Here is a 14,880-nt window from a genome sequence, read left to right as displayed (position 1 = left end):
GGGGGGGGGGGGGGGGGGGGGTTGTCTTTCCCCATTAAGTTAGCCGACATTCATCCACCATGCCTGACTACGCTAGAAAATATGTTGGGTTTAAAAAATAAAAAAAAAAGAGAAAAGAAATCAGCTAATAAATAATAATACCAAACCATGCTGGATCCTGAACAAGCCAACACTTTCCTCTGCACCGCATCAAGAAAGCAATGACTGATACACCTAGATGCTGGGACCCGGCAGTTTCTATGGATTGCTCCTTCTTGTGTTACTTGGTTGTCACACTAAAACCCAAACGCTTCAACAGTTTCTACTGTAGCATCTGCATACCTGATAATCAAACTGGTTCATGGCCATGGGGGCCATGGCGTAGCTGTCGGGCTGTGCCCCATACCCATGGCTGTTCTGGGGGTAAACCCCGTGGTGGGCTTCAGAGTTGAACTCCACGCTGTCCTGGCTGTTGCTGTCCTCGCTGGGGTTCACCACATCCATCGGTCCTGACCCTGGAGGGATCCAGGCCTGGTCAGGGGGTGGAGGAGGAGGTGGTGGCTGGCCATGCATTCCCCACTCTGTTAATGACAGCATGATTAGAAAAAAAAAGCCAAGTCAATATGAACATCTAGGTGTAACCAGAAAATGAACTGTTTATTCTTCGACATCTGTTTAAGAGGGACTTGGTTACCAGCCATTAAAAAGTTTATTTAATAAGTACATACACATGATAGATCACAAATGGTGACAGAAATCACACCAATAGTCCAATAAATGGCAGTAAGTACTGAATGTAATCCCTTATCCCAGTATCATTTGCACTAGCAAAAAAGAAAAAACAAATAATGCAGAAAAAGATTTAATACAGAAAATGAGAAACATGCAGTGGTTCATGGGGTTAAACTTGTACCTGGCTGCCACATTCGGCCAAATGCTGGGTCACCCTGGAAAGCGCCATGATTGCTCTGCCCAACAGTTTCAAGGCCTGGGATGTCCTGGCCATTGGGCTGAATGTTCTGCTGCTCTGATCCTGTCGATTCTTTTTGCGCTATCCATGCCTGCGCCAAAGCAGCCCAGTCCACTTGACCTGCACAGAGGTAGAGAAGGTAATACACGGGTAGTGAAACCCTAATTTTCAAGGCTGTTGCAGCAGTGGGCCGATATAGAAAGACGCCCTGCAGGTACATTTCTTTTGACGAAGAATGCTTTCATGGTGCATGTGCATCACCCACTCACCTGGATCTTGCTGGTGCTGAAAAGACTGCATCCACTGCTGCTGGCTCAGAGGCCACTGCGGCCAAGGCTGTCCTCCCTGGTCCCACATCGCTCTCCTCTAGATTCACACCTGAAACATCCAGGCCAGCTAGATTTAGATTTTGATATACACACTCAGCATCTCTCTGCAGACACGAGAGCTGCTGCAGTTTATGTGCTATAACATTACACCTGGTGTCGTCTAAAGGCCGTAAAAGACCAAGCACTAGCTTCGATTCAAGCGCTAACTTAGCGTTACCTCAAGCTGACTGGCTAGCTGTAGGTGGTGACTCCAGTTAGCTGTAAAATCATTTCCCCAAGCTATGTAACTTTAGCATCTTGTGGGGGCTTGTGTCACTACGGACTTGCGTTACTAAAATACATTCGGGTCCGGTGAAATCCGAACCTCTAAAGTTGCCTCTGCGTTTGTGAGGAGGCTCACACAAGCTAACGGGAGCTAAGGTTAGCTAAGCTAAAAGAAATAAAGCTAACAGATAGTGGCATTATGTTCCGAAGGTTACCGGGTGAACACGTATTCATTTACATTTAAATAAAAGTCCGTACTAGTGGGAAGTGTCCACAAAACGTATATCAGCGCTGTGCTTTGAGTAACATAATCCCCACCTTTTTCAGACAGTTTCTCTCCAGCGCTGCGGTCCCAAATCAAAATGGCTGCTCCAGTGAGCCGCTGGAGGAAGTGTGAACCGACGTTCTGCTGCTGCCTTCAGAGGCTGCAGGAACTGTCAAAGACTTTTATTTGGTTGTAATGCTGTGACGCGCCCTGCCGTTTTTTAAACACATGATGAGTAGGCGCGAGTTTATGAAATAAAAAGGCGAAGAGTTTCTCCATCTACCTTTGATTCTAAAATATGTTTAGACCGTTTAGACCACCGACGTGTTGGTGCCAGTTTTTGGGATCATTGATTTTGGTCTGTTTCTGAAAGTTGGTTATGTTTTCCATTCAAATTTCTAAATATTTTGTAATATGATAATCTTACAAATGTCACCTCTAACACAGAAAGCAGTCTGAATACGGAATGCAAAGTTAAACCTCTTTCAAAACAAGACATCCTTTTAGACATCTACTAACGTTAAGCACATTTATCAATCAGTAAATTTAATGTGACTTGTCTAGGTATCAAATAATTTACGATAATATTCCCCCCTAAATAATCCCCACAATTCGATTGAGTGCATTTGCTCATTATTGTGGCTCGTCTTGGTTAATTGTTTGTTGAATTATTTAGTTAAGCCATCAGTTACACATCTGTGGGTGTTCCTCTACTAACAACGAGTTTTACCTTTTCGCTATGCCTTCTTCATTCCCGAAGAAGGGGCTTACGAGCAGCACCTAAAGGCAGCATGGAGACCCCCAGATGCTAATGAGATTGATGATGCTGAACAATTTAAAACGTGTATTAAAGTCACTCAGGTGACTGCTGTAATTAAAATCTCAAATGATGCGGTCAATAAAAGTTGCATGGCTGTTTTCTTATACCTTTTTGATTCAATTCAATTCAATTCAATTTTATTTATATAGCGCCAAATCACAACAACAGTTATCTCACAGTGCTTTTCATAAAAGAGCAGGTCTAGAGCATACTCTATGATTTTATTTACAGAAGCCCAACAATTCCCACCAAGAGCAAGCACTAGGCGACAGAGGCAAGGAAAAACTTCCTTTTAAGCAGGTGACACCGCAGCCACAGATCCAGACTCCACAGCTCCAGAGCCAGAAACACCTGCAGGAAGTGATAGGAGGAGAGAGGAGAGGGACGAGAAAGCACAAGACTACAGGAAAGGGGAGAGGTTGTGTTAGTAACATGCAATAATGGGATGAGGTTGCATACAGAGGGAGAGGAAGAAAATCATTGAAAACTAAACTATTGCTACTGTTGCAGATTTGGGACTTTAACACACACTTATACAGACGCACATATGAATGAGCACTTCGCTGACTTTCCTATCCTATTAAACTATTTTTACTAGAGCTAATAGTAATGATAAAAATAATGCTTTTTAAGTGACCATCACAGTAAAAACGGTAGATATTGTAAAGGCTGTTACAAACTCATAACCTGCAGACTCTTTGTCTGGATCAAGTGGGGAATCCTGGGACCATGTTGGGTAACAAACAGCAAATTAATCTTCTAATGTTAATGTGTCAACACATTAGTAAATTACTATACAGACTACATGACTGAGTCATTGCTTACTTTTTTCATCCATCTTATCGTTAATGGCGTTCTATCTCAGAAGTGATTGTCATCCACAGGCTCACCCCAGGGGTGTGTCCCATAATCAAGGGCTCACCTATTGAGACAGTGGAGTGTTACAAGTACCTAGGAACAGTGACTGACAAAAACTTGAACTTTGACCTTAACACTTCTGCTGTCTACAAGAAGGGTCTTCAGAGGCTTCATTTTCTGCGCAGACTGAATACTTTTAATGTGGACAAAACTTTGATGACTCTATTTTATAAATCTTTATTGAATCAATTTTAACTTTTTGTTGCATAGCTTGGTATGGGAATTTTACGGTGCAAAGCAAAGATAAACTGTCAAACATTGTTAATGTAGCCAGCGAAGTAATTGTAACTAAACAACTTTCCTTGGCAGACATCTATAAAAGACAAGTTAAGGCTCAGACTATCACAGCCAGCTTTGACCACCGTCTCTTGGAGGAATTTGTTCTTCGAGGAGATGGTTCTGCGAAGATACAGATTACCCAAAATAAAACTAACAGATACAAATTTTCCTTTGCAACTACAGCAGTTAATGCCCTAAATTTGCACAGAGCTTGAGCTGCTGCTCAGAACAATAGATTGTTGAGGCTGCCATTTCAACCTTTTGGAGTACTTTTAGACAAACAAAAGAGGTTGTATATACAGCTGTTCTTATCTTTGTTTATGCCTCATGTATGTTTGTTTTAACCCTAATTTTCCCCTGGTGGGACAATAAAGACTGAACTTGTGAAATTTGTGACAAACCGATTAATTTGGCCGATGTGGCATTTTGAGATAATCAGCATTGGCCAATGCCTTCAGTCATGAGGATGATAAACAAAAAATGTCTGCAGACACATCTGCAGGCAGCCTTATCAGTGTGGCTGCTATGGAATGATGTTAGCGCTTCCCCTTATGAGTTTTAGGAAGGTGGTGAAAAAGTTAGTTTCGAGCCCTAGATCTCCTCAGTCAGCATCATCTTTTCTAAATGTTAACACATTTGTCCCGTCCTAAATTACAGCAAATCCAATCTAAAACCATTAGTGGCTAGTGTTAAATTTATATTGTTATACTCTAGAGAATAATGCAGTTGAATGACGTCACGTCTGACATGTTCACCTCTGAAACCTACAGCATAACCCAAAGTTTCTTTCTACTTCATTAATTAATAAAAAAAAATACATCTAAAACTACATGTTTCTATGATTATGATGATTATGATCATGTAGGCCTATATTAGATTGTACCCTGCATGGAATAATGGATTTATACATGACTTTTCTTTCTTTTGATATCAGCATTATATTGGCGGGCATGGGCAATGAAAAACCCGTATCGGTCAACCACTAATCTAAATAAATACAAACTTCACTGGCTTACACAACTCCTGATTTTGAGATCAAGGATCATCACACCATGATATATCAAATGTATTATATGAAACACTGCAGCTGCGTGTACAACTACTGAGAGCGCACCTTTGTCAACATTCTGCAAGTTGCAGAGGAAGTAAAAATTGGCACCAGGTTCACAGATATGTTCGCCATCTGATTGCTGACATATAGCATTCATTATTTTAGTGTTGGTCACTTGTAACATTACTTTGCAGTAGGGTGTGGTGCCAATCACCCACTCAGCTGGAACATGATTTTGACTCTATGTGTGTATTTTAATCCCATCTTGCCTACAACATGATGAAAAAAGATTATGTTATTATGTTGAATGAAATTAAATTAGTACTGAATTCAAAATGTATTTATTACAGGATTCTTGGTCTAAAGTGTTGCTTTAGGTAGAACAATGGTTGTTATAAATATTTTGTGTAGTCCTCGATAATAATATGTCGTCATTTTGCTGTAGATTACTGAGCTATAAATTCTCCATGGACTTATACTCAAGGTGTTTGATCGCACAAAAGTGTACTTAATCTAGATTATTTCTGATCCATCTAGGACAGACACCCAAAAGGGTCTGTAAAGATGAACACTAGGGAGGATTGCATCCAGCCAGCAGCCGTGGTGGATGGTGCAGAGGCCAGAACCAGCCCTGCTGAAGATGTGAATGAGGAGCCTGGTCTGAAGCATGACACTGAACCAATCAGAGAACCAGACTCTGATGTTATTACTCCTCCACCAGCTCCTGTGACCACCACTGCTGAACTGCTTGGCAACTTTACTGTCCAGAGTGGCTTGAACCTCAGCCTGACAGAAACACAGGAACAGCCAGCACCAGGCACACAGCCAGACTCTGCTGTGGTGGGTGTGATGGGCAGCACGGTGGTCCAGTGCACTGTGGCCTCACAGCAAGAAGGTCGTGGGTTCAAACCCCAGTCGTCCCTGCCTTTTCTGTGATGAACCTCCTGTCATCACTGCAGTGCAAGATGACCTGACCACGAATGCTGGCCTAGAAACAGACTCAGACACAGCTAATCACTTTGCCCAGATGGTGGACCCGCCACTTCACCTATTATGTGCTGGTATTTGTAAAAGCAGAAATATGTCTATATCGGTAGAGGGCAGCATAATCCACTGAGATGTATCGAGGAAAGACGCCCGCTTCTGTGGGCGTCTTTCCTCGATACATCTCAGTGGCAATGTTTGACACAGCAAAATGTTTAAAAGCCAAAAATGAAATATAAACACAGTGATAGTCCAGAGTGATGAGTGGGATTTCATCAAAAGCACTGTACCTGTACCTACAGTCGTGCCTGATGTCCACATACTCTGTAACTCTTTAATTTTTAAAAGATGTCTGAAATACATTTATCACATACCCTGTTTAGGAAAGGTTATGTGCAGGTGTCGTTCACGTGCTATGTTGGTGTTAATAAGTAGTGGTGATGTATATACAGTGTGAGGAGCAAAGCCAAAGGCATGTGCAGTCCAAGTGTGTGAATGTTTGCACGAGGAAACGTGTTGACTGTGCTGTGTATCAATGCAGGGTATGTGTGGTGTGGTGTCAAGCTAGGTGAGACTGACAGTGACAATGACGCTGGTGAGAGCAGGAAAAATTTAACCTCCACTGCTGGTAGATAGGTACACAGTAATGAGCATTCCAGCATTAGATTGTTACAACTGTCTCAAGCAGGGGGAGGGGTGCCTTTCATTAAGTGAGATTAAATCACATCTAATGCTTCAGCAGCATGTCCCCGAGCCAAAAGCCACACATCTCCCCCCGCTTTAAAAATAGACAAATACATTTCAGAGAAGATTTGCTCTTTTTGTTGGTGGCGGCTTGACAACCTGTTTTAATGTTCCAGCAGCATGATTCGGATGTCACAGCGTGCGGGAACGAGAGGACGTGTAAGGCGATGTTTTTGGACGTTGCCCTTTTCCTGCTTCCACACCCACCTCCTCTTCACCAGCTCGCGACATGTTCTGAAGCAGTGCTGCTTTGCACCCGTCAGGCTGATCACTGCCGAAGATGGGTTGAATATGGCACCATGGGATCCACAGTGACAGCCGAGAGCGACGGTGGACAACATCTCGCTTAAGAGTAAAAACAGGATGACATCAAGTCCAAAGCAGAAAGAACAAAATCTTCTCCCTTGTGGTCTCTCTGTTATTGCACAAGAGAGGCTGACACGCAAACAGAAAGAAGAGTCTTTTAGAATATTCAGTTCATAAATTAGATTTATTTTTTTTTACAGTATGTAGTTATACTCATTCCAAATTTTTATCATTTAATAACTGAAATCAAATGATTTTCTGGAAACAATTGTGTCTTGAGGAAAAACCCTGCACGCCTGAAGCACCATGGTTTTGGATTGATTCTAGTATGTACAACATATACTCATTATTTTTGCTTACAGTAAGTTATACTGTACATAAATATGCCACACATATTCCTCTTTGCGTTTGACTAAGGATATATTTTTCTTCTCACCATGCACAGGTTTCCTAAACCTGAAGCATAGGCACTGAATTTATCCTTGTTCAAAAGAAAATAATAAACCTCTAGATTCTGACACGTTTTCAACCCTTTCCCTTCTACTGTTTTGGCAAATGTCCAACAAGCAATAATTTTTTTTTTCATCTAAAATATTTTCATAGAAAAAGATGAACAGCTCATTTGACAACATTTCAAGAATAGGCAAAACATTCATTAGAACATTAACCCATGCACAATACAGCAAATATGTTTTTCTAATCAGGCTTAAAGCCTTTGAGTTTTTTTATTTCATCTTTTTTTGCTCAACCTTAATGATAGTTATTGTCACAGCACTGACTCTTTGCTGAGTGCATTAATGGGTTTTTGTGTGCGCCAACACAGTTACAGTAGAGCTGAAATACAATGAAGGCAGACAAGGTGCTTTGTTGGTCAGATAAACAACATGTTTGTGCAACAAAACTCGAGAACCATACTGAGGACCTTGAGAGAACAAATGTTAAAGAAACTCTGTATGAAGTATTCTTGTATGTTTGGTTCTGTATTTTCTGCTCTGACATGCAGTTGCAAAACCCGTCTTTGGCAAATGTAATTTACTGATCTTACATTTATACATTCTGATGTAAAAATAAAAAAAAGGAACAATCCATTCAAAGCAGGATGTAATATAATGTTTGTGCTACTCCTTAAGGATGCTATGTGTAGATATTTAAACCAGTATGTCTATGTAAACCACTATACGATGTGATAGATTTGTTGTTATTATTATTATAAATAAATATGACAATTACGAGTCATTTTTAACTCCATTGGTGCTGTATTGTTTGTGCTTGAGTTTCTCAAATGTACAACCATATTTCCCACAATCTCAGTCACAAATGATACTGCTACTTGTCCTTATGCATCATTCTCTTCACTAAAAAAATTCATTTTTTCTCTTGGCATTTCTTACCATCTATCATCTGCCACTACCAGAAACAATCAAACACACAAATCTGAGCCAGTGCCACACAATGGGAACCCCTTTGTGGAGAATGCAGACAGCAAAGCCAGTCTTCTTCATAATGGTCGTGAGTGTTTATGTTAATTACACAGACAGTATGATGCTAACTCAAATTTAATGTGGCAATGGTTTGCTGATGCATCAATGATACACATAGCACCTTAAATCTACATTCTCCTGTCTCTCACTCACTCATTCATTCATACATGTGTGTATGTGTGCACATACACACACGCCGCACAATTGACATCAACTAGTCAGTGCTAAGCGCAGTTTAGCATGCGATAATTTTGTAGTATTTCCTGCTTCTATAGCAAACTTCCTCATGCAGTAACACCTCAGGCTCGTGATGGAGATAGATGATAAACTTAGAACAACTCAGGTTCAGGAACACACTATAGACCTCTTTTTAAAGGGTAGGATTTTTAAAACAGGAAACATGAATGAATAATGGACTTTATCAAAGCAGATAATAACTTTAACATCTGATGTTTATCTTTTTATATATCTAAGATATTCAAAAGTGCCAATTCTAACTGAGAATTTGTACGCAACTGACACGGTGGTATTTCTCTCATGTAAGATGAATGAGTGTGTACAGTGAAGTCTTTCCCTTATCTTCCCTCCACCTACTCATACAGTAAGAGGAGTGGTGCAGACATGTACCAAAAGCAAAACTAAGGAAAACAGAGGTGTAGGGGGAAAATGTTTGGTAGTCACATTACAACATTTCCTCGTAGAAGAGCAGGTATGCCTGAGAGTTGAGTACTCTTGACTCTGGTACCGTCTGAACCGTGGTGTCACTGATGTACACCCACTGGCCCTGGGAGCTGCTGCTGGCATCCCTCGCACCTGAAAGATACCACACACACACACACACACACAGTGTGTTAATATTATGGGCACACTTTTGAGAGATAAGTTGCTATCTGGTGTTGAATTTGTCTCGTGGAGGGGATGTCTTTAAAAAAACAAAAACAAGACAAAGGCATAGATCCTTTCATTACTATATTAACCACTTCATTACTAAATTAGGTAAATACACAGTGAGTACTTTTCTTAAGAAACTGCAGTGGATAAAAATTGGCCATTCTGGCATCTGGAAAGTTCATAAAACTGAGAACACCGCATTTAGTTAACTTGATATTTTCAATTTAATCATCTAAAAAGGCTATGCTGAGGTAAAGTATTTTTAAACAATATGCCAAAAAATTATGATAAACAGACCGGTGACCATGTACAACAGGTAGAGACTGTGAACCACATGATTGAACCAGTCTGTCAGCAGTCATAACGACATGTCTGAACCTTTGCTCCAATTACAAAATGACATGTCTTGCATTAGCTTGTTATAAGCAAGGCTAACTGCTTCCTTGGGTTATTCAGCTATCTATCAGCACTATTCTGTAAATCTGGACACTTACTTGAGAAGCAGAGAAAATGGGAAAGATAAAATAACATGAATCTATAGAACACAAAGGCCTCTACTCATCCTGCCCTTTGTAAAAGACATCTTCAAGGCTACATGTAGTGAGGCCTTTTCTGCCAAATACTGACCGCTCTCATGAACAGCACACAAACACACATGACACAGAAAACAGATAAAATATCTTAAACCCTGACCTGACAAGTTCCTGTGGTGTTGTTCTGTTTTCCTCTGGGGAGAACGCACTTTTACATATGCGGTGTAGTGGCCCCCCCGCATTGAGCCACTATGTTCAACAATCCCATAAAGACTGTAGATGACGCGCTCACCAGCTGCCAGGTTCTAGCAAAAACGAATGAAATTAGCAAAAAGGGAAACGGAGCTAAAAAATGAAAGATGCAGAAATAGCAGCACCAAGGACAATCATTTCAAGCTGAACTACTGAAGCAAAAAAAAAAAACCCAGAAACCTTTAGTACAGTAATAGTAAAGTAGCAGTAAATAATAAGAGAGTTTAAAAAAACCTTTCTAAGTTTGACATAGGAGAGATTAATTCAATTTCAAGTACACAAAAGATTTTTCGATTTTGGATTAGAAGCTTAATACCTTGCAGGTTGCCGAACAGAAAGGTGCCAGATCCAAGACCAGGGGAAAGTCAACATGGCGGTTCACTTTTCGTAAGTTCATCCCTGCCTTAAAATACAAAATCCACTGTACATTAACATTTAGGCCAGTAGACCACAACACAAGCCCCACAACGTCAACATTAAGGATGTGTTCAGAAACACACACACACACACACACACACACACACACACACACACACACACACACACACACACACACACACACACACACACACACACACACACACACACCTGCATCAAATAAAACATTTGACTAACTGCATGATAAAATGGCGGGTAAGAAAAGGCAGAATGTGGCTGCTCACCTGATGGAAGCGTTTAAGATGCAATGTGATGACAGGAGGCAGCGAGGATATCAGCATTTGCTTCCTAGCGCTGGTGTAAATCTTCTCCACCTTCTTATCTATGTCGAAAACAAAAAACACACAGAAATCTTAGATTTAACGGTTAAAATATTACTTTTGGTTCATTCAAACTAACAAAGTCAATTGCAAACGTTTATTGCGGGATCAAAGGAACATCTGGAGCCACGGAGAAACTGACAGTGGACACCAAATCGCTCCTGATGGCTGTGCTATCGGGTGTGTGAGTGGGTGTATGATTAGTTTCTTTTTGATGAGCCTCCACCATCAATGAGCAACTGGCATTTTATATGGTAGCCTCTGCTATCAGTGTATGGATGTGTGTGAATGGGGTGAATATGTATTGTAACATGCTTTGAGAGGCCAGAAGACTAGAAAGGCGTACAGTCCATTTACTACTTAGCTGGGGAAAAATAAACGGAGATTGTAGCTCTTCTATTTGACACTGGTAAGAATTTGTACTTCTTCTGATGTGAACACAAAACTACAAAACCTTTTTACAGCCAACAATCAAGCCTGGGGATGAGAGTTTGCTTTTCCAAAGGGTGGTGTATAAGTAGATTTCCTATAGACAACCTGTGACATAATGATCAGATGTACAATAATCTGGCAATAATTTGGAAAATAACTCTGAAATGAAACTGCACCGTGTCAATTAGGCATCATCAAAACTCTTTGTCATTCCAGATGTTATGTCTTACCGGCTGAGCTGCTCTTGCGCAGCTGTTTCTGTCTGCGTTCAGTGCAGCTCTCACACAGCAGCTTGTTGTTGCCCATCAGCAGTTCCACAGAGGTGAACTGGTGGAGGCAGGACTGGATGGAGCACTCCTTGGAGCTGGGTGTGTAACTGTGGGACAGCACCTGGAAGGCCCCCTGGTGGTGTTGATGGTGGAGGTTATCCCGTGATTGCGTTTCTCCCTGCTCCTCTGGAGAACATTGTGTAGAGGGAGAGCAGTCCCCAGAAGTAAACCCAAGGTTTACTTTAGACACTGCAGTAACTAGCTGCTCTACAGCGCCACCTGGCCTCGTGGAGGATGACGGTGAGGGGGAGGAGGCAGAGACGGGCGTAGGAGATGGAGTGAGGGTGGAAATGGAAGATGGGGTGGACATGTGCCCGTGACTGGAGGAAGAGGTGCGTGGAGCCCACTCGCTCTCCGATGCTTCACTGTCAGCGTCATTACTGCTGTCCTGAGCACCTGAGTCTCTTTCACTGCCATCTGATAGGCTGCCGGCAGCAGCCATCTTGCAAACTGAGATACCACGGGCCGATCCACCAGCTACCCCCTCCTCCTCTGGACGCTCCGCACTGCAGCCTGCTCCCTTCTCCTCCACAGAGCTTGAAGACCTCCTGCTCTGCTGCTTCTGGGGAAAAGAACAGATAAATCCCCTTTAAGAGATGCAGACTGTGCCAGATGTTTCTGGTGTAACTATTTTTTACACAGCTCAAATGTAAATAAAAGCATTCACATTGCCAGTAAAGGCATGCAAAAGATTTCATCATTCTTACGTACGATATTTTCATGAGTGTCTTGATTACATAGTATAAATCATTGTGAAGCAGCATATCTGACTGCGTGGAGAGACATTTGTAAGCTACAGGAGCTGTACTACTTTTGTAAGGGTGACTGGAAACTGACACGGAAATGAGAAAGCTTCTATTTCTGGACCAAATATAACACAAATATAAAGCAAAACAGCTTAGTAACACTAGACTGCAGTAAACAATATTCCATCCTGTGTTGCTTAGTCTGGTCTGACTGACTGGCTTAGTCTTAGTCTAGTCTGCCAGATGTCAAATATCGTGTAAGCTTTAAGGCACTATCTGTAAGGACACAGTCTTTCTTGAACATAGATAAAGAAATATGGTAAGCCTCAAATCTGATAAATGTGTAGTAAAATTTACACATCTCAAAAAGATCCAGCTTTTAGCTTACCCACGAATACACTATGTTTTGACACCCTATAACTGCTTCGTATTTCTACTGGTTGTAGAGTTACAAAGATATTTTCCCTTTGTAGAATCTAAAGGGCCATGTTTTGTCTTCTTTCAAAATCACAAAAGAGGAGAGACAATAGAAGCTCCTATGAAATGAATGAAATGTCTACGTTTGTTCCAGGCTTTGCACATTGCAAACTTATGTATATGTGAATCAGGTTGCAGACGATGCAGAAAAACTGAGAATAAAACAAACAAATGATAATTACTTAATGAGAAGCACGAACGCAGCCCTACCTGTCCGCTCAGCTTCCTGGTGTTTCTGTTGACAGAGTGCGCCGCAGAAAGAACCTGGTCACTGTGAGTCACATGGGTGTCCTGCTCCCGGCTGCCCTTCCCCAGTCTACCAGGGTTGGATGGTTTTGATATCTAAGTACGACAAATAAAACATCATAAGCTCTAAGCGGAACAATAAACAATAAGGCTGAAAACAATTAAACATGCACAAATGCAAAACCGATCTTGCCGTCTCTCAAGTAACTGTGGCACTTTATTTTGCTTACTCATTAAGATACATGCCCTGTATGAGAGTGATACTCATCATCCTTTAATGTTATCTGCACTGGTTGTCTTATGAACAATTGTAGCAGCTTACCCTCTCCTCTATGATGGGTAAAGAGATGTCTATGAAAGCCTCCTTCACTGTGGAAATCTGAAAGAGAGATTACATGTTAAGTCAGTGCCAGCATATATATTCAGCACCTTCTTTAATAGTCAAAATCAAAGCTTTTAACAATAAACTTCTGCTGCAGATTTGTGATAGGAGATATGGTCAGCGGCTATTACTCTGTTTTATTCTCTCCAGCTCCATACCTGATGCTCTCTACCTTCAAGGATATTCTTTAGTTTTCATGGTGGCAGTTGCTTTTGTAACAACTCTGAGCTCTCACATTTTATGGTACATGCCTGCTGCAAGCAGTTGGTGTTTGAGCTGGTCCTTGAAGTGCTTTTGTTTTTTTCTCCTGATGATTCGGTTTACTCTGACTTACTTTTCTAGTACATCATCATGCTTTGGTTGTCAAAAATGTTCCCTGTATGTAACAGCTAGAAGAGAAATGGAAACTTAATGTTGGTTAGCTTCACTTCAGGTCAGCGGCAAATATCTGCTAATTTATGAGTGACAGATTTATTCAGATGCAACTATTGTCTAAATATAAAGGTTGACTGAAGAAAGTGTGAACTTGTTGACCCTATTGTTCTTCATATGTGTTCCACTGATGGCAATACATTGATCTATGTCTGAGTTGTTCACATTGACTATTCAAATTCTTTGCTATAGTTCATCCACATACACTTACATGCTCACACTCTTCACACATAATTGTGTTGGTTAGCTCGCCAACAAAGATGCGGTCGACGAAGTTCATCTTCACACCCTCCTTCCCATATGCTGGTAGGAAAGAACGACAGTTTTCACTTGATTACACTCATAGGTGAATAATATAATGAATCTGTCAATTCACTCCATTACACCACTCTGGTCGCTATTATATACAGTGGGGAGAATAAGTATTTGCGACACTGCTGATTTTGCAGGTTTTCCTACTTACAAAGCAGGAAGAGGTCTAATTTTTATCATAGGTACACTTCAACTGTGAGAGACTTAAAATCCAGAAAATCACATTGTATGATTTTTAAATAATTAATTTGCATTTTATTGCATGACATAAGTATTTGATCACCTACCAACCAGTAAGAATTCCGGCTCTCACAGACCTGTTAGTTCTCCTTTAAGAAGCCCTCCTGTTCTCCACTCATTACCTGTATTAACTGCACCTGTTTGAACTCGTTACCTGTATAAAAGACACCTGTCCACACACTCAATCAAACAGACTCCAACCTCTCCACAATGGCCAAGAGCAGTTGTGTAAGGACATCAGGGATAAAACTGTAGACCTGCACATGGCTGGGATGGGCTACAGGACAATAGGCAAGCAGCTTGGTGAGAAGGCAACAACTGTTGGCGCAATTATTAGAAAATGGAAGAAGTTCAAGATGACAGTCAATCTCCCTCGGTCTGGGGCTCCATGAAAGATCTCACCTTGTGGGGCATCAATGATCATGAGGAAGGTGAGGGATCAGCCCGGAACTACATGGCA

The 14,880-nt window shown here is 41.2% G+C and overlaps 2 protein-coding genes across 5 annotated transcripts in view; both read right to left on the bottom strand.

Moving 5' to 3' along the window:
* The window catches only part of pnisr (PNN-interacting serine/arginine-rich protein), an 8,033-nt gene extending 6,035 nt beyond the window's left edge, over positions 1-1,998 (bottom strand). For 3 of the 4 annotated variants that reach the window (XM_046044941.1, XM_046044944.1, XM_046044943.1), the window contains exons 1-4: positions 1,861-1,998; positions 1,219-1,327; positions 893-1,069; positions 322-560 (exon numbers count right to left, since the gene is read on the bottom strand). In XM_046044941.1, the coding sequence (XP_045900897.1) occupies positions 322-560; positions 893-1,069; positions 1,219-1,306 (504 nt within the window). In that variant the 5' untranslated portion in view covers positions 1,307-1,327; positions 1,861-1,998. Of the gene's footprint in view, positions 1-321; positions 561-892; positions 1,070-1,218; positions 1,328-1,495; positions 1,626-1,860 lie in introns of those variants that run through there. The other variant, XM_046044942.1, reaches the window with a different exon arrangement.
* Positions 1,999-7,074: 5,076 nt separating this feature from the next.
* usp45 (ubiquitin specific peptidase 45) overlaps positions 7,075-14,880 on the bottom strand; it is a 38,329-nt gene continuing 30,523 nt past the window's right edge. The window contains exons 10-16 of the mRNA XM_046045127.1: positions 13,377-13,433; positions 13,019-13,150; positions 11,487-12,147; positions 10,729-10,826; positions 10,383-10,469; positions 9,975-10,119; positions 7,075-9,203 (exon numbers count right to left, since the gene is read on the bottom strand). Coding sequence (XP_045901083.1) covers positions 9,073-9,203; positions 9,975-10,119; positions 10,383-10,469; positions 10,729-10,826; positions 11,487-12,147; positions 13,019-13,150; positions 13,377-13,433 — 1,311 coding nt within the window. The 3' untranslated portion in view covers positions 7,075-9,072. The remainder of the gene's footprint in view (positions 9,204-9,974; positions 10,120-10,382; positions 10,470-10,728; positions 10,827-11,486; positions 12,148-13,018; positions 13,151-13,376; positions 13,434-14,880) is intronic.

This window comes from Micropterus dolomieu, linkage group LG03 (genome assembly GCF_021292245.1).
Source record: "Micropterus dolomieu isolate WLL.071019.BEF.003 ecotype Adirondacks linkage group LG03, ASM2129224v1, whole genome shotgun sequence".
NCBI lineage: Eukaryota > Metazoa > Chordata > Actinopteri > Centrarchiformes > Centrarchidae > Micropterus > Micropterus dolomieu.
This window is presented reverse-complemented; position numbering and strand designations above follow the sequence as displayed.